This window comes from Schistocerca piceifrons, chromosome 5, assembly GCF_021461385.2.
Source record: "Schistocerca piceifrons isolate TAMUIC-IGC-003096 chromosome 5, iqSchPice1.1, whole genome shotgun sequence".
In the NCBI taxonomy this organism is placed as follows: domain Eukaryota; kingdom Metazoa; phylum Arthropoda; class Insecta; order Orthoptera; family Acrididae; genus Schistocerca; species Schistocerca piceifrons.
The window spans coordinates 664,031,720-664,058,093 of record NC_060142.1 but is presented as its reverse complement, the minus strand read 5'-3'; the positions used below and the strand labels follow the sequence as shown (position 1 = coordinate 664,058,093).

General features: G+C 38.8%; 1 protein-coding gene across 5 annotated transcripts in view; it reads left to right on the top strand.

Moving 5' to 3' along the window:
• The window catches only part of LOC124798133 (alpha-N-acetylglucosaminidase), a 366,096-nt gene extending 340,747 nt beyond the window's left edge, over positions 1–25,349 (top strand). For 4 of the 5 annotated variants that reach the window (XM_047261398.1, XM_047261402.1, XM_047261400.1 and 1 more), the window contains exons 18-19: positions 11,921–12,059; positions 25,245–25,349. In XM_047261398.1, the coding sequence (XP_047117354.1) occupies positions 11,921–12,059; positions 25,245–25,344 (239 nt within the window). In that variant the 3' untranslated portion in view covers positions 25,345–25,349. Of the gene's footprint in view, positions 1–11,920; positions 12,073–25,244 lie in introns of all 5 variants that reach the window. The other variant, XM_047261401.1, reaches the window with a different exon arrangement.
• Positions 25,350–26,374: the final 1,025 nt, after the last annotated feature.

Here is a 26,374-nt window from a genome sequence, read left to right as displayed (position 1 = left end):
ATAATATGTGCTAGACAGCTGTTTTTCACTTTATCTTTTGTACACTGTTATAATAAAACTAGAAAACCACAGTTAACTTACACTATGTCAATTTGGTTATTCCACAATATATTGCGTTACAACTGTTGGAACATACATGTGCTATGTGAAGGAGAAGGGTCCAGCTGTACAACATAACGTGAAGTGGAAGTAGTAGTTACAGTTTTGAGGAAAATGGTACTCTTTTAGAGCTCATATATGTAGGTCTTATAACACTAGGCAGCTCTGTGTGGAATTTGGATATTTTATGTATGTAATATTATTGGAATTTCAACTTAGTATATTGTGAATAAATATTTATGTTGGTTTAAATCAACCTGTTCCTCCTGTTAATAATTTAGTAATGGAGATTGTAGTTTTTTGTATGACTGACATGCCACCTAAGGATGTCTGGTTTATTTTCTAGTGGTGTCAACATAACAATGAATGTTTCATGTGTACATGGCACATGACCTATGAATCAGCTGGTACCATAAGACCTAAAAGTATGAGCTCTATATGAGACCATTTTCCTCAAAACTGTACTTCCATTTCACATTAAGTTGTGTAGTTGGTCCCTTTCCCTTCACATAGCACCTGTAGGTTCTAATAGATATAATGCAGTATATTGTGAAATTATGATACTGACAAGGTGTAAGCTAACTATGATTTTCTAGTTTTATTATAACAAGTGTTAAAAAAAGATCGCCTTATATGTATATAATCTGTTATGGGTTCTAATGTACCATATGATGTATTAATATTACATATGATGTATGGGTTTTGATACACAACTTTTAATAAGATAATATGTGTGAATAATCAACATAATATGCTAGTGAATATGGTGCCAGTAGTTTACTAATGTTATTGACCATCCACAGGTAGGTTTATAAACATCTTTGGTTGCATCATGACAGCTCTGACTATACGATGAACCTTTCTGTTTGTGTCGGCTAATGGACGTTACCATTTACAAGAGTGTGTCATTTTTGTGCCATGGAAGCACAGGAGTAAGATTAGAAGCAGCAGACAAGAAGAATTCATAAATGATATTTGTAATGTAATTCGGTCAGCCAAAGGTTTGTTTACCAGCTCCAGAATTGTTATCAACAGAATTCTTCAAAGAAGATCAGTGAGTAACGCATATATAAACAAAATAAACTCTGGCATCAGGGAACACTGCGGCGAACTTGGTGTTGTATTTGTTGACCCAAATAAATTTCTCGACGACAAATGTCTTGGTAGGGATGGCCTGCACCTAAACAGACTAGGTGCAATGACTTTCAGCGAAATGCTCCTGGACTTATGTAAAATTATAAAAAATAGGGGAAACTAATACAGTCTGCAGGGGGTGACTATCCAAGAATGCCAACAAAAAACGTGAGTGTGATCGTAATAAGGAAGCAGTTGAACCAATACAGAACGACATTAAGACGAAAAAAAGTGGGAATGCAAATAGCGTTGGCAAAAATTATTCACCAACATATATGTTCCCTAGCAAATAAGACCCAACAGCTAGAAGTGGAGCTGGAGTCTACAGAGTGCTCAGTTGTTTGTCCCACTGAGCATTGGTGCAATGAGGCTGAAGTTAATCAATTAGTCTTGCAGTCTTATAATTTAGCGTGTGCATACTGTAGGCCTTCTATGAAGTGTGGAGGGTGTTGTATTTATGTAAAACAAAATTATCAATATAAGACCAGAAGCAATTTAGGTGTAATCAGTGAAGAGCAACAATTTGAACTGGCAGCAGTTGAAATCAGGGACCAATACAGGTGTAGGAATTTGATCATCTTATGTATATACAGATCTCCTAGTGGAGACTTCAACATCTTTTTCTCCAAACTTAATCATGTTCTTGACAAGATATCCACTCCAAAGAACCACATTTTCATATGTGGAGACCTAAATGTAGATAAACTGAATCCTGATGCTACATGGAACTCAGTAATGAGTCTTGCTCAAAGTTTCAATCTAGTTCCAATGGTTAACAGTGCAACAAGAACAACAAAATACTCAAAGACAGCTGTTGATCAGGTATTAACAGATTTAGCCAAAGAAAACTGTGAGATGGTGGTAGCTGAGCTAGGATTATCTGATCACTCAGGTCAAATCATTAATATAAAAGTGGCTCCAGAAGAAACAAAGAAAATGCATATTTACAGACGATTTTTTTCTAAACAAATAGATATGACTTTGCGAAACAGATAGCAGGACAAACATGGGACTCAGTATACTCAGAGGTGGATGCAAATGACAAATTCAAAAATTTCATGACATTGTTTAAATTAAATTTTGAAGAAACATTTCTTAAAGTGTTATGTCCATTATCAACAGCAGGAAAAAACAAGTGGGTCACGAAAGGCATCAAAAAATCTTCTGAAACACTTAAGTACCTGAGCTCCACTAAACACAGCCAAACTAATCCTGCTTTCTCACTGTTTTATAAAAGATATAGGAAAATATTGCTTGCAGCAAAGAGAGCTCATAACTCCAAACTGGTGCTCTCTGCTGAAAACAAAAATAAGGCAGGATGGGAAGATTGTAAAGCAGGAAACTGGTACCAGGAAAATGAATCTGTCAAACTTGAAAATCAAAGAGGAAGGGACTCTAATAAAAGACCCAATATATTTGGCAAACTATATAAATAATTATTTTAGTAGCATAGGAATAAAATTACAGGAAAATTTTCTAACAGCCCCTCAGGTCAAAAAGCCAAATAATGGTGTATCACACTCAGTGGTGTTATTCCCTACAACACAGGAAGAAGTCTACAAAGCAGTCAGCAAACTGGAAAAACAAAAACTCAGCTGGTCTGGATGAAATCCCCATTTTTATAATTAAGGACTGTATCAAGAGCCTATTTCCACCTTTAGTTGATATTATAATTCAATATTTCAAGCAGGGCTACTTTCCAGACTATTTAAAATATGCTAAATTACTACCTCTCTTCAAAAAAGGTGATGCAGGAAAAATTGAAAATTATAGACCAGTTTCTCTACTCTCATGCTTTGCAAAAATATTAGAAACTATTATGAAAGATAGGCTAATGAATTATTTAAATAAATACAACTTACTTTCTGTTGACCAGTTTGGATTTCGATCAGGGAAAAGCACAGAATCGGCAACAGCACACCTCACAAAACACATTCTAGAAGCACTAGATAAAGGGAACTACACAACAGGCATATTTCTTGATCTAACTAAAGTGTTTGATACAATAGACCACAAAATATTGTTAAATAAGTTAGATTTTGAAAGAGTGGTTCCAGTCATATCTAAAAAATAGAAGACAGATAACTGAAATCTCACATATTTCAAATTGCTCAAACTATATTGTAAAGTATACTTCAGACCCAAATTATGTAAATATAGGTGTCCCACAGGGTAGTGTCCTTGGCCCAATACTATTCCTCATTTACATAAATGACTTCCCACAGAGCATCAAGCATGGGCAAACAATATTGTTTGCAGATGACTCAAATGTTCTAATCAGTGACAAATCACCAGATGCACTGAAAGAAAAAGCCGAACAAACACTAAACAGTGTACGTGAGTGGGCATCCAATAATAAACTAACACTAAATTTTAAAGAAACAAAAACTGTTAACTTCTCTGTCTGCAAAAAACCACACTATAAGAACTTTAAGTTAAACGATGAAACTATAGAATGTGTAGACTACACAAAATTTCTTGGTATGCATGTTGACAGTCAGTTAAAGTGGGAAGAACATATTAAAATACTAACAGAATCGCTATAGCATGCTATGCTCTTAGAATTCTGACTGCAGTGTGTGATACTACATGTGTCGGATCTGTATATTTTTCTTATATCCACTCTGTTATTACTTATGGAATACTATTTTGGGGAGTCAAGAGTAAAAATATTCAAATAGTTTTCAAATTACAGAAAAGAGCAATTCATATAATAACCTGGAGTGGCAGTAGGGCTCACTGCCTTGAACATTTCCAAAAGCTGTCCCCTGTGAATACATTTTTCAAAGTATTATGTATGTAAAACAAAATATTGACTGCTGTGTTAAAAATTTTTTAGTACACAGCTATGAAACTAGAAACCAATCCAATCTGCATCTAGAGAGGAAAAATAAAGTTGAAACTCAGCAGAGCTTGTTGTACAATGCCGCTAAATGATACAATAAATTACCCCAAAATATAAAAGATATTGACACAATTGGACAGTTCAAAACAAAACTAAAAAAATTTTTATTAAATAAAGGTTATTACGCAGTAACGGATTATCTGAATTAAAACATGTAGCGTAATTAAAGTAGCCTGCATTGTAATACATGAGGAAATAATTATAATATGAAATCCAGAATTGTACAGTACTATAAGAAAATTACATAAGGATATAAAACTAATGTAAGATACTTTAGAAATGTGTGTAAATATTAATTTTATGTGTATAAATTGTAGGTATATTGTATTGTATAGGATTTTGCTGACGAAATCCACACAATCTAAATTGTTACATGGATTAATAAAGAAATCAATCAATGAATCCCTGCCCACATTTACCAGCAACTTATTATAATGCAAAATGAAGCTGAAATCTTAAGATATGTAAGTAGCTTGAATTATAAAGTATACTTGTCATAGGTTGTAGACAATTGATGCATAAACCAATGTTACCATTTTTGAACATATTACAGGTGTCTGAAAAAGACCAAAGGTTGGAATTGGCCAATCACATAGATAGTAAAAAGGAGACAGTCTACCTGGACCATGTTTCATTCTCAAAATGAATACTATATTTCCTTTCATACATGGTAGTGCAATTTATATACTAACACTTTTATTAAATGACTTATATATATTGGACTTTGCTGCATGCCATTCTGTATACTTCCTACAGCTACCCCAACTAATATTATATTACCTAGGGTCTAATAATTCAGTTGCTAACTTTTCTTGAGATGACCAGTACTTCTTTTTAAATTTGTCTTGAAAATCACCCCAAGAAGAAAATTCACGAGAATGGGCTGTTCCCCATTCACCCACTTGCCTTCTAAATAACTAAGGACAACATGAATCTTCTTGGAATCACCGGAATCACCACACTGTTTGGCAGTTATTTAGAAATTACCCCGAAGAGGTATGTAGGATGAACAATCCATTCAGGTTCAAATTTTGACGGTTGTTTACAAAGGTTTGTCCCATTCTTTAAACAGAGTTTTTCTAGAGCTTTTGTAGGGAACCCACAGTTTTATTTATGCTTGTTTATTATAAAATTCTTTTGTTGTTGTAGCTAATTCATCCCAAAACCTTCGGAATTTCTCCTTTTATCGTGTGTTTCATCTGACAAATGAGGTATATCAATAGATGATTCAGTCTTTTCCTGTATTAGTAGTTCAGTTAAATCACTAATGTGCTTCTGGAATATTGTAAGAGTAGAGCCTGAGACTTCAGCTATGCCCGAGTCATTCTGTCGCTCTAAAACATTTAGTCTGATTGTAGTGTCAGTAGACTCCTGCTCCATGATATCTTTGATCTGTTTAAATTGTTCGTTAACCTCTTTCCTCTCCAATTCCCATCACTCAGTAATATCAGAATGTAACTCCCTTGTTCAAGTAGAAATTTCAGATTGTAATTTGGAGATTCTATTATTTATTTCTAGATTTTAATGGCACAGGTCTATCTTGATCTTTGTCATATTTAACTTGACATTTGTTTCAGCAATAGCTTGTTCAAATTTTAACACCCTTGAGCCTTTACTTTCACATTTAATTCAGTAGTTAACTCACCACCCCGAGCCTTTAAATCTGCCAGAGGCATCAATATTTTTCCCATTCAAGTCAGCACTCACACATAGTTAAAACAGTTACAATTTTACAATTACAATTCTCCATCCAACAACTTCATAATCTTCTGTGGCGTATCTTTTGCAAATAAATTTGATTGTTGCTTATAATCAAAATTATTCCTTAAAAGCTTGACTTTCCATGCTTGTATTTAGCTACATACTTCTTCTTAACATTGTTTTTTACCCAGTTATCACTGACAACAATGATAACTTTTCAGTAAATATTCATTTAAAGTTGTAATTTCTTCATGATTAATTCCCAGCCTCCTGTTGTTGTTAACATTCTTTATCAGCATTAATTGTTTTGCGTCTTCTCAGCAGGACACAGAATTGAGCTTTTGTTATTGAACAGTGTGACCATGGCATTTGTAAATTCTTTCTTCTTTTCCTCTTGCGGTGTGGAGTAATGCTAGAAGTAAGATGCTTTAATATAACATCAAATTCTTGAAAATACATACAAGGAGTTTCTTCAAAGATATTCTCCATATTTTCTTCAATAACAATACACTCAATTCTTCTGTACAAGGCTTTCTTAATAAAAGCACATAACATATCTTATTCTCTCCAGGTCTAAATGAGACTGACATGAATCAAATTTTACACTCTTATACTGTTTCTTCACGAATCATCCCCAGCATAATTACACCAAAGACATTTGTATCAGTTATAGCTTGTATGCATACTTCGTTGACAAGATAGATGTAGGGTTACACATCAGTCTTCCGGAGTGATAAATAACATCACAACGCATGAACTATAATTATTGGTGTTGGTTTGGTTTTGATTTAAGAGAGCACTGAACTATCGGCAGTGACTCACTCTTTATTCTACCTTCCTGTTTGTAAATAATCCTTAATCCTGTTACACTGATTCTGATGCAGTTGATATTACCTGTTATTATTCTTATCTGATACTGTTATCTCATTTCCACTTTACTTCAGTGACTGCAACTACATGTAGTATGTCATTATATTCCTTTTCTTACTTGTGTACCACATTAATATTTCAGATATCCCATGCTCCATCTTGTAGAATGCTACCCTCTCATTAGTGTTTCAATCTTCTTCTCATGATCACCTCTTCCCCTTCACACTATTTTCCTGGTAATCTGAATTGGGGAATTATCTGGAATCTTTTTGTTGTGGAGAGATTGTTGTAACATTTTTCAATTAGGGGCCACATTTCCAATGTATTCCATTCCCCTGTATTTTATGCAGTACTTTCCTTACTTTCTTTTTGGGGCATCACCATGTCATTGACAATTGTGATTGTTCTGCTGTTTAAGGGTAATTTTGCCCACTGAGAATAAGAAAGTGTCTATACCTTTTTCAGCTGCTCTTTTCCCACTTATTAAGAATCTACTGACAACTTTAGCTTAAGTTCTTGTACTGGAAATTGTGTCTTAGACCACTGTATAGTTTGTCACCAAAGAGTACTCTACTTTAGTTTACTGTCTTCTGTTTTCTTGCTTACATTCTCCTTTATTTGTAAGAGTAATCTGCAATTGAAGACTAGAAATGACTTGGACGATTTTGTGAAAAACAAGATTTTGCTGTCAATAGGAGGTATGTTTCAAGCCATTACCTGACAAGAGGAATGATGTCCATATGTCCTCCAGTGATACTCGCACACTGTCCATAGACCTCCAACAGTGTATGTTCTACCTTTTCTTACACATTCATACATAATCTCTCTGTGGCAACTATCATTTCACAGTTTCAGTGTACATAATATGCATGACACTGGTGATCCAACAGTGTGTATGTGGAATGCGATGGAAGATGGCAGGGCAGGCAATGAAATCGCATCTCGTTTATTTGCACTTCTCAGTCAAGTACCTAGCATCACCCTGAAGAAAGAACTGAGTGTATGGAATGACAACTTCTTCACCAAAAATCCAAAATAAAAACAAAATTCTTCTATTCATGTACATGTTTTTAGTGTCTTGTATTTTTGAATGTGTTGACCATAAATATCTCATTTCTGGATGTGGCAAAATTGCACAGTTATGTAGTGTTGTATTGCCTGTGTCGTGTGCTTGTGTTTAGAAATAATTGTGTCGTCAAACATTTTGCACCAGCCACCAGAGGTGCTGAGTTTTGCTTTTGTTATTCTTTGATTACACTTTTTCTTTTATATCTTTCATGCTGGTAGTTAGTTCATGCATAGTTCCGAGATAACTCTGATGTTTTTTTTTCCCCCTTCATGTTAAGTTATTTTCAATTGCAAGCTCGGAATTATCAAACAAGTTGTATATTTTTCACCGGCTTCTGTGGCTGTGATCAATAAAGCTAACGTTAATATTCTTCGAAAGAGTTTTTGTGTAGTGTGGTTATGTCATAATAAGTAGATGCAGGTTCTAATGCCCGAACAACAATCTGCTCAGCTTGTACTGACAAAGTGGTGACACCGACATGATTTACTTGCATAGTATCATTGGATTAACGAGCATTTACAGAAGAGTTTTGCAAAATGACTGATCTGAACCCCACCATGTGATGATTGGCTGTAAGACTACCAACTTCGTGGCCATACAATCCAGCTTTGTGGATTGCACAGGTAGAGGCCAGATTTTTCTATAGTGTAAGCATTGCAGGAAGATTGAATCAGTCAAGTTCTCACTTGGAAAGGTATTGGGGACAGAAAGCCTTTGCAGTATTTGCAGCACCTAAGAAGCAAAGTAGACTTGGGAACCTTTCTGGACAGCTTACTGCATGCAGTATAGAGCAGTCATTTGTCACCACCTGTCAAAGCAATTATAGCGTCAAGTCTGACACATCCTTGGACGTAGTAGCAGAGTTGGCCAATAAAACCCAGGATGCAGTGTCACTGGCTCCTGTCGGTGCAATCATTGCACTGGCAAATGTTTCACACACAGGTTATGACGCTGTGGTGGCCAAGGTAGATCCATTGACATAACAGATTACCAGTAACAAACTGTTATCTTGATATGACCCAAGCAATGACAGAAGCTGGAATTGATACTGCCAATGCTTGTGCAGCAGGTCATGGACGACCTCTTCCACAACTGAACCTGAACAGAAAATTATCTGCTGGTATCACCGGAAATTCAGAAAGCAAGCTTGTAGATGCACAGCCCTCCCTATTCTAACCCAAATGACAATGGCAGTCAGAAGTAGACTCCTCCTCAGATTGCCGATCAGTGTTCCCACTCCTGTTTGTTAGTGATCGACGGTCCAGCTTGAAATATTTCATAGACACTGGATTCAATTTGTCTATTTACCCATGGACTATGTTGCACGGGAAGCAACCACCCATGTTCTTCTGTCTGTCCCCTGCAGACAACTCAGTCATAACAACGTATGGCACACTGTGCTTGCAACTAGACCTGAGTTTACACCAAGCCTTCATGTGGGATTATAGCATTGCAGACATCACCGAACCTATCATTGGAGTGAACTTCCTCTCCTATTATAATCTACTGCCAGCCATCAAGTACTCATGCCTAGTTGACAGCACCATAGGCTTGACAGTGTCCGGATTTCAGCAGAATACAGCCATTCATACTACAAAGTAATGCAAGTGGTGTACGGCGAGTATGCAAAGCTGCTGAATGGATTACCGGCTCTGACACGACCCCCTGGAGCACCTGTCCACTACATAGAGATGCCCAACAGTCCCCCCACATCTTGCAGATCATGATGTTTGGCTCCAGATCATTTTAAAATTGCGAAAGCGGAGTTTGACAGTGCAATTTGTGAATGTGTAATGCAGCCTTCCAACAGCCCCTGGTCCTCACTGCTACACTTGATCCCGATAAAGGGTAGTGCAAGGCGGCATTGTGATGACTACAGAACCCCAAATGCCAGAACAATACTGGGTGGATACCCAGGCCATTGTTACGTGACTATAACTATGTATTGAGTGGTGCAGTTATTTCTAACATCCTGGACTGTGCAAAAGCATACACACATCCATGTAGCTGAACAAGACATTCCCAAGACGACAATCATCAGTCCTGTTGGCCTGTTTGATAGCAAATTTATGACTTGTGGACTCAGGAATGCTGGTCAGACATGGCAATGCTTCATTGAGTCAGTGCTACAAGGTCTAACGTTTGCTTTCGCTTTCGTGGACGGATTTTAGTTTTTTTATCATCAGCAGAGCAACATTGACAGCATTTAAGTGAAGTGGTAAGCAGTTGGACCACTACGGCGTCATCCTGAACACCACCAAATTTGTCTTTGGCCAGCCCCAAGAGGGTTTCCTAGGGAATAGAATAACAGCAGCAGGATTGCTACCACTGCCAGAGAAGGTGGAAGCTATATTACGGATTTCATGCTGAAATATGGCCAAGAAATTGAATTGAATCCTTGGTATGTTAAATTTTTATCGCCATCACTTGCCACACTTGGCCAAGTCACAGGAACCGTTAATTGTAGCACTCACCGGCCCAGAGAACAAGGGTAACCTGCCTATAGCTTGAACTCATAGCGTGTGTGTGGCATCTGAAGTGGCCAAAAAGAACATTGCAGATGCTGCACTACTGGAACGCCCTGAGCCACTGCACCTTTGGCATGAGTGGTTAATGCTAGCCAGATGGCGATTGGTGCAACATTGCAACAACAGTGTAGTGACATATGGCAACCACTTGTGTTTTTCTCATTCAAACTCTTACCCTCAAAAAAATGTGGAGTGCCTATGATGGAGAACTTGTGGCCATTTGTAAGTCTATCAAATACTTCAGACCTCACCTGGAAGCTAGAGACTTTATTATCTTCAATGATCACAAACCGCTAACTTACGCCTTTCCCCAGAACCACACAAACTGTTCACCTAGGCAACAAAATCGGCTTATGTTCAGCTCACAATTCGTTACACATGTTTGGCACATCTCCAGCATTGACAGTGTAGTGGCTGATTGTTTGTCTCGGGTTGAAAGCATTTCTAGCACAGTTGATTACGTCAAGCTTACCGTTGTTCCACAGTCGGCTCAGAAACTACAAGGACTTTTATCAGCAGGAAAATCGGTGTTGGATCTGCAACTTATCCAAATTCCAACGAGTGATGTCAGGCTGTATTGTGGACATTGCAACATCAAAACCACGGCCATTCCTACCACTTACCTTCAGTATTCTACATAACTTGTGCCACCTTGGTATTCCATTGACAACCTACCTAGTGACTAATCATTACGTGTGGCCGGGTACACAGAAAGACTGCCGCAAATGGGCAAGGTGTTGTCTTAAATGCCAATGCAGCAGCATACACCGCCACATGCAAGCATCGATAGGGAGCCTCCCTATCACAATGGTCCATTTCAGTCACCTCAACATCAACATCATTGGTCCATTGCCATCATCCAACAGCCAACATTACATACTTACAATGATAGATTGTTAACCTGCTGGCCTGAAGCTACACTGGTGGACAATGTTACAGCAGAAACTATGAAGCTAAAGTAAGTTGACAACTGCCAGTGCTTACCATGAGAGAAGAAGAACGACCTTTTAAGAATGATGCCATATTCACCCAAAGAACACAGGATGCTTTATTAGGACATTTTGGAAAACTGTCAATAAATGAAGACTGCAAATTCAAAAGGGGCTAAGTACCAAAATGAATGTTTCGAGATACTGAAGGAAAACAAATTTATTCCATGTAGAATTCCTCCACACAAATAATACAACAGCAAGTCAGACTGTAAGCAGCTGTGAGCTGCTATGTAACTCAGAAATGTAACTGAACAACGAGTATGCCCGTAGTATCTCAAGAAAATGGCATTTTGGAAAAGGGCTAACTCCATCTTGTGCTTTAATTTCTGTTGTATCTACTACAAAATGGAGGATCTGTCGTTCTTGATGCTCAATATCCCACGTTTTTATCCTTGTGTTCTCCAGGACTAGATGGAAGGATACTCCTAAATAGTGCAGCTCAATACCAGTCATCAGTGTTTTTAAATTATTGCTGTAAAATATACAACATTTATGTGCTATTCATAATATGGCTAATCTGCCATTCTCCTTTGGTACTCCCACAAAATAGTTGTTACTTATTCTACATATACACAGTGTATCTCTGTTTGTGCCACTCACTGAATGCCTTTATTCCTTGCAGGTGACAGCATTGCCCTAGCAAGACAGATTCATGCACGCTGGCGGAACAGAGCACAAGTTCTAAGAAAGTTGCAGAACAGAAAAAAGTCGAACCATGATCTGGAAAAAGAATCCAAGGAGCCCGAGAAGTATCTGAAATGGTAAAGTTGCCAGGTGACATATTGTTCTTTGTATTTTTATTGAAAATGTTATGTAGCCTGCAAATAAAGAGTGTGAGAATTTTAAGTTCTCTGAGGTGACTGTAATTTCAAATTGCGTGCAAAAAAATTGAGGGAAATATATATTTCAGTATAACATTTTCTTTGTGTATGCGATCAGAATAAATATTTTTAAAACAGTGTCCGCTGGATTTGTTCTCTCTCTCCCCCCCCACCTCTCTCTCTCTCTCTCTCTCTCTCTCTCTCCCTCCCCCTCCCTCCCTCCCTCCCCTCTACCCCCACCCCCACCCCAGTCAATATTGTGAAAAGCTTTTTCAAAGTCGACAAATGCTAGAAACGTAGGTTTGCCTTTCCTTAACCGATCTTCTAAGATAAGTTGTAGGGTCAGTGTAGCCTCGCGTCTTCCAGTGTTTCTACAGAATCCAAACTGATCTTCCCTGAGGTCGGCTTCTACTAGTTTTTCCATTCGTTCGTTGAGAATTTTTGTTAGTATGTTGCAACCAGTATTTATTGAACTGATAGTTCGGTAATTTTCGCACCTGTCAAACCTGCTTTCTTTGGGATTGGAATTATTTCTCCAGGACAGGAGAATCCAAACTGATCTTCCCTGAGGTCGGCTTCTACTAGTTTTTCCATTCGTTCATTGAGAATTTTTGTTAGTATGTTGCAACCAGTATTTATTGAGCCGATAGTTCGGTAATTTTCGCACCTGTCAAACCTGCTTTCTTTGGGATTGGAATTATTATATTCTTCTTGAAGTCTAAAGGTGTTTCACGTGTCTCATACATCTTGCTCACCAGATGGAAGAGCTTCATCATGGCTGGCTCTTCCAAGGCTATCAGTAGTTCTAATGGAATGTTTTCTACTCCCAGGGCCTTGTTTCGACTTTGGTCTTTCAGTGCTTTGTCAAATTCTTCTCCCAGTATCATATCTCCCATTTCATCTTCATCTACGTCCTCTTCCATTTCCACAATATTGCCCTCAAGTACATCACCATTGTATAGACTCTCTATGTACTCCTTCCACCTTTCTGCTTTCCCTTTTTTGCTTAGGACAGGTTTCCCATCTGAGCTCTTGATGTTCATACAGGTGGTTCTCTTTTCTGCAAAGGTCTCTTTAATTTTCCTGTAGGCCGTATCTATCTTACTCCTCGTGATATTTGCTTCTATATCCTTACATTTGTCCTCCAACCATCCCTGCTTAACCAGTTTGCACTTCCCATCAATCTCATTTTTGAAATGTTTTTATTCCTTTTCACTTACTTGATTTACTGCATTTTTATATTTTCTCCTTTCATCAATTAAATTCAATATCTCTTCTGTTACCCAAGGATTTCTACTAGCACTACTTGATCCTCTGCTGCCTTCACAATTTCATCTCTCAAAGCTACCCATTTTTCTTCTACTGTATGTCTTTCCTATGTTCTTGTCAATTGTGGCCTAATGCTCCCTCTGAAATTGTCAACGACTTCTGCTTCTGTCAACTTATCCAGGTCCCATCTCCTTAGTATTTTTTTTTTTGCAGTTTCTTCAGTGTTGATCCACAGTTCATAATCAGTAGATTGTGGTCAGAGTTCGCAGCCGCCCCTGGAAATGTCTTTTAGTGTAAAATTTGGTTTCTAAATCTCTGTCTTACAATTATATAATCTATGTAAAACATCCCAGTGTCTCCAGGCCTCTTCCACGTATACAACCTTCTTTCAAGATTCTTAAACCAAGTGTTATAAGTTATATTCTGACTTCCTCTTTGATTCCTTACCCCCACTCCATATTCATCTACCGCTTTTCCATCTCTTCCTTTCCCTACAATCGAATCCAGTCCCCCAAGACTATTAAATTTTTGTCTCCCTTAACTAATAATTTCTTTTATCACATCATACATTCTTAATTATCTTCATCATCTGCGGAGCTAGTTGGCATATAAACTTGTACTACTTGGTAGACGTGCGCTTCGTATCTATCTTGGCTACAGTAATGCTTTCACTATGCTGTTTGTAGTAGCTTATCTGTGTTTCTATCTTTTTAGTCATTATTAAACGTACTCCTGCATTACCATTATCTGATTTTTTATTTATAACCCTGTATTTACCTGACCAGAAGTCTTGTTCCTCCTGCCACTGAACTTCACTAATTCCCGCTGTATCTAACTTTAACCTACCCATTTCCCTTTTTAAATATTGTAACCTACCTACTGAATTAAGAGATCTCGCATTTCACGCTGTGATCCATAGAACGCCAGTTTTGTTTCTCCTGATAATGACTTCCTCCTGAATAGTGCCGGCCGGGAGATCCGAATGGGAAACTATTTTACCTCCAGAATATTTTACCCAAGAGGACGCCATCATCATTTAACCATACAGTAAAGGTGCATGTCCTCGGGAAAAATTACGGCTGAAGTTTCCCCTTGCTTTCAGCCGTTCGCAGTACCAGCATAGCGAGGCTGTTTTGGTCGATGTTACAAGGCCAGATCAGTCAATCATACAGACTGTTTCCAGAATGAGATTATCACTCTGCAGTGGAGTGTGCGCTGATATGAAGCTTCCTGGCAGATTAAAACTGTGTGCCCGACCGAGACTCGAACTCGGGACCTTTGCCTTTCGCGGGCAAGTGCGCTACCTTAATCTGCCAGGAAGTTTCATACAGACTGTTGCCGCCGCAACTACTGAAAATGCTGGTGCCCCTCTTCAGGAACCAAAGGTTTGTCTGGCCTCTCAACAGATACCCTTCTGTTGTGGTTGCACCTACAGCATCCGTATCATCAAGGCATGCAAGCCTCCCCATCTTTGGCAAGGTTCATATGTTATACCTGAAAATACTTTTTCAGTTTTCGTAGAAAAAGTTACAGTCAAAAATGTCAGATCTCATTTCTAGGATGAGTGATCAAAAGTTTACGAACTATACCCTTGCAGGCAATGCTTTCTTCCTCTTCTTCTTCTTCATAACATGAAAACTATGTCAGTGCTATGTAGGAACACAAAGCACTCACTTTGCCTCTGATTCTGTATTGTTCACTGCAATTTGCGTAGATTTTTCACAGTATACATCAGAATCAGTGGCAGTTCTTGAGATGTTAACTAAAGAAGCAATATTACTATTCCTTCATGAGTTCATTATCTGAACTACAGTTCATCTGTAGCATCAGATGAAAATCGTCTTTGCTTTTATTATGTTGTTGTTGCTGTTGTGGTCTTCAGTCCTGAGACTGGTTTGATGCAGCTCTCCATGCTACTCTATCCTGTGCAAGCTTCTTCATCTCCCAGTACCTACTGCAACCTACATCCTTCTGAATCTGCTTAGTGTATTCATCTCTTGATCTCCCTCCACGCTGCCCTCCAATACTAAATTGGTGATCCCTTGATGCCTCAGAACATGTCCTACCAAACGATCCCTTCTTCTGGTCAAGTTGTGCCACAAACTTCTCTTCTCCCCAATCCTATTCAATACTTCCTCATTAGTTATGTGGTCTACCCATCTAATCTTCACATTCTTCTGTAGCACCACATTTCGAAAGCTTCTATTCTCTTCTTGTCCAAACTATTTATCGTCCATGTTTCACTTCCATACATTGCTACACTCCATACAAATACTTTCAGAAATGACTTCCTGACACTTAAATCTATACTCGCTGTTAACAAATTTCTCTTCTTCAGAAACGCTTTCCTTACCATTGCCAGTCTACATTTTATATCCTCTCTACTTCAACCATTATCAGTTATTCTGCTCCCCAAATAGCAAAACTCCTTTACTACTTTAAGTGTCTCATTTCCAGATCTAATTCCCTCAGCATCACCCGACTTAATTTGACTACATTCCATTATCCTCATTTTGCTTTTGTTGATGTTCATCTTATACCCTCCTTTCAAGACACTGTCCATTCCATTCAACTGCTCTTCCAAGTCCTTTGCTGTCTCTGACAGAATTACAATGTCATCGGCAAACCTCAAAGTTTTTATTTCTTCTCCATGGATTTTAACACCTACTCCGAATTTTTCTTTTGTTTCCTTTACTGCTTGCTCAATATACAGATTGAATAACATCGGGGAGAGGCTACAAGCCTGTCTCACTCCCTTCCCAACCACTGCTTCCCTTTCGTGCCCCTCGACTCTTATATCTGTCATCTGGTTTCTGTACAAATTGTAAATAGCCTTTCGCTCCCTGTATTTTACCCCTGCCACCTTTAGAATTTGAAAGAGAGTATTCCAGTCAACATTGTCAAAAGCTTTCTCTAAGTCTACAAATGCTAGAAATGTAGGTTTGCCTTTCCTTAATCTTTCTTCTAAGATAAGTCGTAAGGTCAGTATTGCCTCACGTGTCCAGTGTTTCTACGGAATCCAAACTGATCTTCCCCGAGGTCGGCTTCTACTAGTTTTTCCATTCGTCTATAAAGAATTCGTGTTAGTATCTTGCAGCTGTGGCTTATTAAACTGATTGTTCGGTAATTTTCACATCTGTCAACACCTGCTTTCTTTGGGGTTGGAATTATTATATTCTTCTTGAAGTCTGAGGGTATTTCGCCTGTTTCATACATCTTGCACACCAGATGGTAGAGTTTTGACAGGACTGGCTCTCCCAAGGCCGTCAGTAGTTCCAATGGAATGTTGTCTACTCCGGGGGCCTTGTTCCGACTCAGGTCTTTCAGTGCTCTGTCAAACTCTTCATGGAGTATCATATCTCCCATTTCATCGTCATCTACATCCTCTTCCATTTCCATAATATTGTCCTCCAGAACATCGTCCCTGTATAGACCCTCGATATACTCCCTCCACCTTTCTGCTTTCCCTTCTTTGCTTAGAACTGGGTTTCCATCTGAGCTCTTGATGTTCATACAAGTGGTTCTCTTATCTCCGAAGGTCTCTTTAATTTTCCTGTAGGCAGTATCTATCTTACCCCTAGTGAGATAAGCCTCTACATCCTTACATTTGTACTCTAGCCATCCCTGCTTAGCCATTTTGCACTTCCTGTCGATCTCATTTTTGAGACGTTTGTATTCCTTTTTGCCTGCTTCATTTACTGCATTTTTATATTTTCTCCTTTCATCAATTAAATTCAATATTTCTTCTGTTATCCAAGGATTTCTACCAGCCCTTTTCTTTTTACCTACTTGATCCTCTGCTGCCTTCACTACTTCATCCCTCAGAGCTACCCATTCTTCTTCTACTGTATTTCTTTCCCCCATTCCTGTCAATTGTTCCTTTATGCTCTCCCTGAAACTCTGTACAACCTCTGGTTCTTTCAGTTTATCCAGTTCCCATCTCCTTAAATTCCCACCTTTTTGCAGTTTCTTCAGTTTTAATCTACAGTTCATAACCAATAGATTTTGGTCAGAGTCCACATCTGCCCCTGGAAATGTCTTACAATTTAAAACCTGGTTCCTAAATCTCTGTCTTACCATTATATAATCTATCTGATACCTTTTAGTATCTCCAGGGTTCTTCCATGTATACAACCTTCTTTCATGATTCTTAAACCAAGTGTTAGCTATGATTATGTTGTGCTCTGTGCAAAATTCTACCAGGCGGCTTCCTCTTTCATTTCTTAGCCCCAATCCATATTCACCTATTACATTTCCTTCTCTCCTTTTTCCTACACTCGAATTCCAGTCACCCATGACTATTAAATTTTCGTCTCCCTTCACTATCTGAATAATTTCTTTTATTTCATCATACATTTCTTCGATTTCTTCGTCATCTGCAGAGCTAGTTGGCATATAAACTTGCACTACTGTAGTAGGTGTGGGCTTCGTATCTATCTTGGCCACAACAATGTGTTCGCTGTGCTGTTTGTAGTAGCTTCCCCGCATTCCTATTTTCCTATCATTATTAAACCTACTCCTGCATTACCCCTATTTGATTTTGTGTTTATATCCCTGTAGTCACTGACCAGAAGTCTTGTTCCTCCTGCCAACGAACTTCACTAATTCCCACTATATATAACTTTAACCTATCCATTTCTCTTTTTAAATTTTCTAACCTACCTGCCCGATTAAGGGATCTGACATTCCATTTTATTATGTACATTATTTATTCCAGAGCTGATTTTTTTTTTTTTAACCCAGCACAAAACAGTTATTATATAAGTAACATGGTTTCAAAGTTTTGTTTTTAAGAAACATAACGAAAGACTAATTTCACAAATGTTCTTGGTTTCATCTTCCCAAAAACTTACCACACTCAGTCAGTAGAGACATCCATAATCTAATAAATAATGGAAGGAATAAAGGTTGTTAGTGACCATATTATTCAGGCCTTGAGCAGTTGATAGCACATAAAAAGGTTGAAACTGTCATTACACTTTTGGAAATTGTCCACCCTTGGAGATAATTGTCTGTCAAAAACCAACACCTGCACATGTATATCTACATTTTCATGACTGGTAACATAGCCCGATGCTGCAGCCTGACTGGTGTGAGGGGTTGTTTTGAGTGGAGTGGATGAGAGTAACAAGGAGGAGAGAAGGGAAAGGGTGGACGAAGGGAACTGAAGGTGCTGGCTGAGGGAGAGAGACATCAATGAAACAGGATAGGAACATGACACATGAAGGAAAGGAAAAATGAATTGGGAAGGAGTAAGGACTGGGTGATAGCACAGAGGAAGCACAGACCCCAGAGAGAACACTGGATGTTGATTTGTGGAACAAAGTGGGAGGCATGGGGGATATGGGTGGATGTGTGTGGGACAGGGGCAGGGGCTACTGAAGATTGAGGCCAAGAAGATTGCAGGATCAAAGGATGTGTTGTAACAGTGACTCCCATCTATATAACTCAGAATATTTTTCTGAAGTTGGGGGTGGGAAGTGGCACACACTGTGAAGCAGTGTTTACATTGAGCGTGGTTTGTTCAGTTCTTGTTCTGTCACTTGGTGGTCAGATTTGCTCTTGGGTACGATTTGAGGATAACTATTCATTTGTGTGGACAGTCATTTGGTGATTATCAGATATAGACTCTGCTGATCATCTCAGAAAAAAAAGCATACAAAAGTATGATATAAAATTTCAAGAGAATATTCAGAAACTTCAAGTTTTATATTAAAAGCAAAAAGTCTGGTAGACAGAATAACTTTGCAGTGGATGAGTTTTCACAGGGTCATAGGAAGGAAAATCCACAATTCTTTGTGGAAAAACAGTTTCGAACAGTAGTGGGGATTTAGAAAAAGTTGATATGGAAGAATTTTCTGATTGAAATGGAACAGCCCATTGGCATGGGCTTCAGGGACAAAATGTTCAACAAAAAGCTTGGGGCAGTGCAATGTAATCAAATAGCAGGAGAAAGATACGAGCTCATGTGGTAAATTGTAAACACTGGTGAAATACTGAGTGTATTATTTAATACACAGGTGATACTTGATGTGGTACAAATCATTCCAGAAAATTTTAATAGCAGGAACAAAATACCTTCAAAGAAATGGGTATGATTATCACTGAGGAAGTATTTAAGACGTGGAATAGCTGAAAATTCAAAGATTGCCTTGTTCTGGAAAGAAAACTGTAGTAATGTGCGCTATTGGAAATGAATCTGGATTAGTGTAAAGTGGTGTCATATGTTTTATTGGGCAAAAATGCAGTGCAGATTACCAGTCTGAGAACAGTGCTGAATGGGTTCAGAAGTGTTCTCCAAAAGTTACCCAAAGATTATTGTAGATTAGGCTCTGTATCACAAACAAGAAATCCGGTATCACAAAACCTATCTGTGAAATAGAAAGAGGATTTTGTTATTTAATGACTGGGAAACAGTAACCTAGAACTTTCTTCTAATCCCACACCTTATTGTTAGAGGAACTTACGGGTCTACAGGAACACGCGCAGCTGCACTTTAGTTCACAAGAATTGCAATTGAAGAGTGTATTGTGGACCCTGGACAATGAAATTAGCTTACGTGGCCACTTGTGGCAGACTATGAGTTCAGTGCCATTGAACTTATTTGGGCTTTATCTAGAACAAAATAAACTAGACATTTAAGGTATATAATATGCGACAGCTCTACCACTTCACTCTACAAAAAATTCCCTAAATTGTCTGGAGGAATTTGATGATTCATCACAAAATACAGCAGATATGCACAAAGTGTTCATTGTCTTGACATGTCAACAGAACCATTGTTAATTCAAGTAAATGAGTGTAATAACAGCAAAAACTTAGGTAGTAGTTAAAGTGATTAAGGTAGTTTTCTTTTCCTGATTCATCACGCTGTCCTGGAAAATTTATTTCAATCCCATTGTTCCACATCATAGATCATGTTTTGATTCACTGTTGCATATACAAAACACATTTCGTTTCATGTATTGAGAGTTTCTTGTATATTGAGTCTTCATGATCAATTTCCATTTTACTGCATTTAAAAAGCCAGTTTCTTGCCCTCTATGTGTAACAGCCACTGTACGCAGTAATGCATTGTCGGAACATGAAAACAAAGTTTCCACTCTTTGCTGGTGGAGTAGGCACCTGTTGTGCATTACAACAGTTGCAGTGCACTAGAGTGACAACCTCACACTCCACCACGGCCTTCCATGACTGCCTTATAAAAGACTTAACTGACAAATGGGGGGATTATAAATAATTTAAGGAGTAAAGGTAACTACTCACCAAACATTAATTAATTAAAACTTCCGGGCTGAATTGCCGTGGTCCATATATAAAACTACTTCTCCTTCCTGATGTTTCATTGCCTACTGCAGGCAACATCTTCCGAGGTGAGTCGGTTACTGGCTGCTAGGTGCTGGAGGTCCCGCTTATATAGAGCGCATAGATGTCTTGCATCTTTCACCGATTTTAAACTTTCACTAATTTTCTTGGTAGGTCGAAAGATTGTCTCCACATGAAACTTTGCCAAAACTTTCCCAATACAGTCGTTGATGTTATGAATAAATGGAAGATAAACTTTTCCAACCTACGGTTGTTGTTGTCGTGTATTTTCAGACACTTTTCTTCTAGGGTGGAGTGCTCGATCTATCTCATTGTCAGTGTACCCATTTCTCTTGAAAGCTGTTAGCAATTGGCTTAATTCATCTTGCAAATAAATTGGCTCACAGATGTTATTAGCCCTGTCCACTAAAGTTTTTATGACTCCTCTCTTCTGCCTAGGATGATGATTTGAATCCTTATGTAGGTAACAATCAGTGTGCGTGTCTTTCCTATATACCTTGTGCCCTAAAGTCCCATTTGCTCGTTTAATAACCAATACATCCAAAAAATTCATCTGTCCATTACTCTCTTTCTCCATGGTGAATTGTATCTTTGGACTGAAACTGTTTATGTGCACAAAAAAATCACTTAGTTCCTCTTCAGCATGATTCCATATCACAAAGGTGTCATCCACGTATCGATACCATTTCAAAGGGCTTTTTTTGGCTGACTGCAGCATTGTTGTTCGAAAAATTCCATAAATAGATTAGCAATAGCTGGGCTCAGAGGGCTACCCATGGCCACCCCATCAATTTGTTCACAAAACTTGTTGTTATATTGAAAATAAGTTGATGATAGACAATGTCGAAACAAAGCTATTATATCAGCAGGAAACATATCAGCTATGTAAGAAAGAGCTTCATCAACAGGGACCATGGTGAACAAGGATACTACATCGAAACTGACAAGGATGTCACTTGCACTAACTGTTATCTCCCTCAGGTTTTCGATAAAATGCATGGAATTTTTAATATGAGTGTCAGTTTTACCTATATACGGTTGCAACAAAGAAGCAAGGTATGTAGCCAGCTCTTGAGTAGGAGGCCCAATGGCACTTACTATCTGTCTCAATGGGACATTGGGCTTGTGTATCTTAGGTAACCCATCCAGTCTAGGGGGGTAAGCCTCCGTTTTGCAAAGGTATTTTTTTATCTTCTGTAATCATCTAGTTTTAATTAATGAAGATGCCGGCCGTGAAAGCTTATATGTTACGAACTCACCGAACAGTTCACTGACTCATTGATCGATACATAAACAAGATGGAATTTTGTAGCTTTCAGACGAACCCTCCTTCAGAATTATAGAGCATACATACAAACACATACAAGTGCATATCTGCATTGTCCTGGTCTGGTTGGCAGTATTGTGCTGGATTACAGCTCAACTGTAATGAGGGCAACCCCCTTTTTTTGAGGAAGGGGTGGGGGGAGATTGGGAAATGGTGACTGATGAACTGGAGGCAGAGGCACTGGATAGGAGTGTGGCACAAGTGAGCTTGTTCTGGCCACAGGCAGGGGGAACTGTGAACGGTAACATGTAGGAGTGGTTTGGAAGGATAAGATAGAACACACAGGAGGCTGTGAGTGCAGGATGGGTTGTGAGGCAGGGGTGGAGATTTGTGTGGGACAGGAAGTAGTCGAGTTGGGGCCAGTAGGATTGTGGGATTCAAGGATGTGTTCAAAAATGGCTCTAAGCACTATGGGACTTAATATCTTAGGTCATCAGTCCCCTATATTTAGAACTACTTAAGCCTAACTAACCTAAGGACATTACACACATCCATGCCCAAGGTAGGATTTGAACCTGTGACCGTCGCAGCAGCGCGGTTTCGGACTGAAGCATCTAGAACTGCTCGGCCACAGTGGCCAGCCAAAGATGTGTTTAAGGACAGTTCCCACCTCTGTAATTGAGAGGGGAGGGTGTTGGGAGGAAGGATCCAGATGGAACGGGTTGTGACTCAGCCATTGAAACTGAGTGTGTTGTGTTTAGCAGTGTGGATGGTCATCTTTGCTAATGGCCACATTTGGCAGTGGCCATTCTTTCATGTGGACAGTTGGGTGGTGGTCATGCCTACATGAAATGCTGTGCAGTGGTTGTAGCACAGCTAGTATATGATGTGGCTCCTTCTACAGGTGGTCATGCCGAATGGGATAAACCTGTGATGGGACTGAAGTAAGATGTGCTGGGTTAGTGTGTCTGGTAGGCCATGCACCTGGGCACCCATGTGGCAAGCAGTTGGAAGTAGCTGGTGAGGCTGAAGTAAGATGTGCTGGGTTGGTGTGTCTGGCAGGCCATGCACCTGGGCTCCCATGTGGCAAGTAGTTGGGAGTAGCTGTGACATGAAAATGGAGTAGGCTTTATGTAAGATAGAATGGGCAGAAGGATACAACTACATGACGGCTGGGAAGGATTGTGTGTAAAGTGTTCCTCATTTCCATGTGTGATGATAAGTAGTGAAAGCCCCGGCCAAGGATATGTTCAGCTGTTCCAGTCTGGTATAATATTGGGCGATGAGGTTGCTGCTTTGCAGCTTGTTCCTGGGAAGGGGAGGGGGGGGGGGGGTTGGAGGATTACAGGCATATTCATTAGTAATAATATGTTATATAGCCAACAAAAGTTCAAGCTTTACACCAGTTTTTTCTCTACTGCAGTAACTACAGTGCTAAGCTCAATAACATTGTATTGAATTTGACAGTGTTGCGATGAAATAGCTAATTGGAAAACAATGAAATTCCATTGTAAATAGGTATATTTTAACTGTGCAAAGGAAATTATTCACGTGATTACATGTGTCATCTGTGTCTCTTCAAAGTTGAGAATCACCAAAATATGCTCAAATGCATGCTGTTCCTTAAATATTTCTACGTATGTAGCCCCTGTACAACTAAAATAAAGGGTGTACATTAAGTCCGGGAACACTTTCAATTATTTACTGCACAAGTACTAAACATTGTACAGATGTCATACATATTGCATTTTGAAGAGAAACTCTGAAAGTTGTTTTTTTTTTTTTTTTTTTTAGTTTTTTTATTATTATTACAAACATTCGATATGCGAACAATGAGTGACCCAGCAGATGTCAATAGGGTAATCGAATTCTTGCCATACCCATCCCAGCATGGCATCATCGACTGCAGCAGTCGCTTCCCTTATTCTCTCCAAGAGCTCTGCTACATCACGTGGCAGAGGCAGTACATACACCAGATCTTTAATGTGTCCCCATAGAAAAAAGTCACACGGAGTGAGATCTGGCGATCGGGGAGGCCATTTCATGAAACAGCTGTCCCCTTCTGTAGTGTGGCTGATCAGTTAATGTTGCAGCTCCATGTTCAACTACCCATGAAGTTCACAATGAAAATGGGGTGGAGCCCCATCCAGCTGAAATATGAACGGAGAGTCCCATTGCATTTGAGGCATCAGCCATTGCTGCAACATGTCCAAGTAGGTTCTAAACATTGAACAGCTGTAGCACACTTGTTTTTGTTGAACTCCCAACACACAGAAAGCTTGTTCTGCACCTGAACTCGCCTTGTTTGCGACTAGTGCTGACTATCAGCAAATTACCAAACTCCGCTGTGGCGGTATACATGGGGAGGGGAAGGGGGGGGGGGGGGGGAAATCTGATATGTGTTTAATGTTTGGCTCTTGTGCAACAAATAAATGAAAGTGTTCCCGTTCCCCAACTTTATGCACACCCTGTATAATACTCACATAAGAAATAAAATTAGATGTTTCATGATAATGGCGTCATATTACATGCCAACGTTAGAAGCTCGAAGCCAAGGCTCAGTCATTATGGAATGGACAGTTGCAAAGGGATACTGGGTTAAATGCACAGAAAGAAAATGATTATAAGAAAATGTGCTGTAGGTTGTATGAAACACTCACTTTTGATAAATGCACTCTTTCTCTTCCATGTATTCATCTGCATCAAGCACTTATTTCATATAGAGAGAAAATAGTGTAGAGTGCTGATGGAGCACGTTTTGAGTCCATCAATATTCTGTTTTTGTTAGGCAATAGATTTCTCTTATCCATTCTACATGTTTCAGGTACTTATTTCAGACAGACAAACTGTGTAACGGACCGAGATTCATACTCGGGACTTTTGCCTTTTGCGGGCAAGTGTTCTACCAACTGAGTTACCCCAGTGCAACTCACAACCCATCCTCACAACTTTACTTCCTCCTGTACCTTGCCTCCTACCTTCCAAACTTCACAGAAGCTCTCCTGTGAAACTTCTAAAATTAGCAACACTGGACGAAAGGATATTGCAGAAACATGGCTTAGCCACAGCCTGGGGGTTTTTCCAGAATAAAATTTTCACTCTTCAGCAGAGTGTGCGCAGATGTGAAACTTCCACTGCAGAGTGAAAATTTCATTCTAGTGACATAAAATATTCTCTATTACATTTCAAGTTCTTATTCAAAAGTAAAATCTTATGTCATTATAAAAGACATTTACTGATAATGATTTATCTTTTTATTATAGGTTCAGCAATATATGGACAGGCTTCTGGAGAGAATTATTCCAGTCATTGACTTCAATGTTGCGATTCCGTGAAACAGATAAATGGCAAATCGAAGAATAACGTGATAAAAAACTTTGCTGTACACTGCAGCTGAGAATTCAGCTACCAGTTGATAGTAATTTTATAATGACATGTTACTGTGCATCAAATATGATTCAATTTTCTTGCATTTCTATTATGAATAATGTTATATACAGTATGAAGCATTAATTAGTGTGTGCAGCATTGCATTACATTTTTTACTACAAATATTGTGTGCTTAGAGAATCAGAATTTTTGTGCCAGTGATGTGGCAGTTAACATGTTTGTTTTATTTGACAATGGGATCTTTGATAGTTTTCTAGAGGTAGCACTAATAATTGGCAAAGAACAAACTTCATTCATTTATGCAGTTGTTGTTAATAAAAGAAAAGTAAGCATAATTGCTAGCTTAATTAAACATTTGAAAAGTAATATTAGCAGTATTTTGAGAACTTCCGATCATATGACATTATTGAATAGGATTACTCAGTTGCACATGCACAAAAATTCTTCTTCCTCCTCACACATTAGCCATTTCCTTGTGAAATGTGTGTGGTGTTGCAAGTGGAACTGTTTAGCGCAGATGACTGAGGTAAGTCTGTGTTCAGTGTCAAATTGTGCTTGTGTTGTTGACAATGACAAAAGAGAGAAATGATCAGGAAATCTAAAGTACCAACTTTTACCTTACAAATAGCACCAAGGGAATTGTTGAGGTTTAGCATGCCCATTAGAAAGAAGACTCAGCATAAACAGGGTTAGATCCTCTTGCTTCACGAGACACATTACCAGGGAGCTTCACCATTTAAACCAGTAATGTGGAATGTTGTCTTGTTATCAAGAATTGTACATCACTGTCCCTCCTCCTTTTCAGTGGTGGTAAAGATCTCTTCACCAGAATCCAAATTGTCAGTCTCATGAACCTGGTGCCACCACAGAGACTTGCGTTACAGACTTCTTTGGATGTGGGTCAACTTTTCTTTTTATTTACAGGAGCATGATGAGTTTCGTGATAAAGTCACATCTTCAAGTGTGCATACACAAGTAAAACATTAAGCACATTATGTGGGAA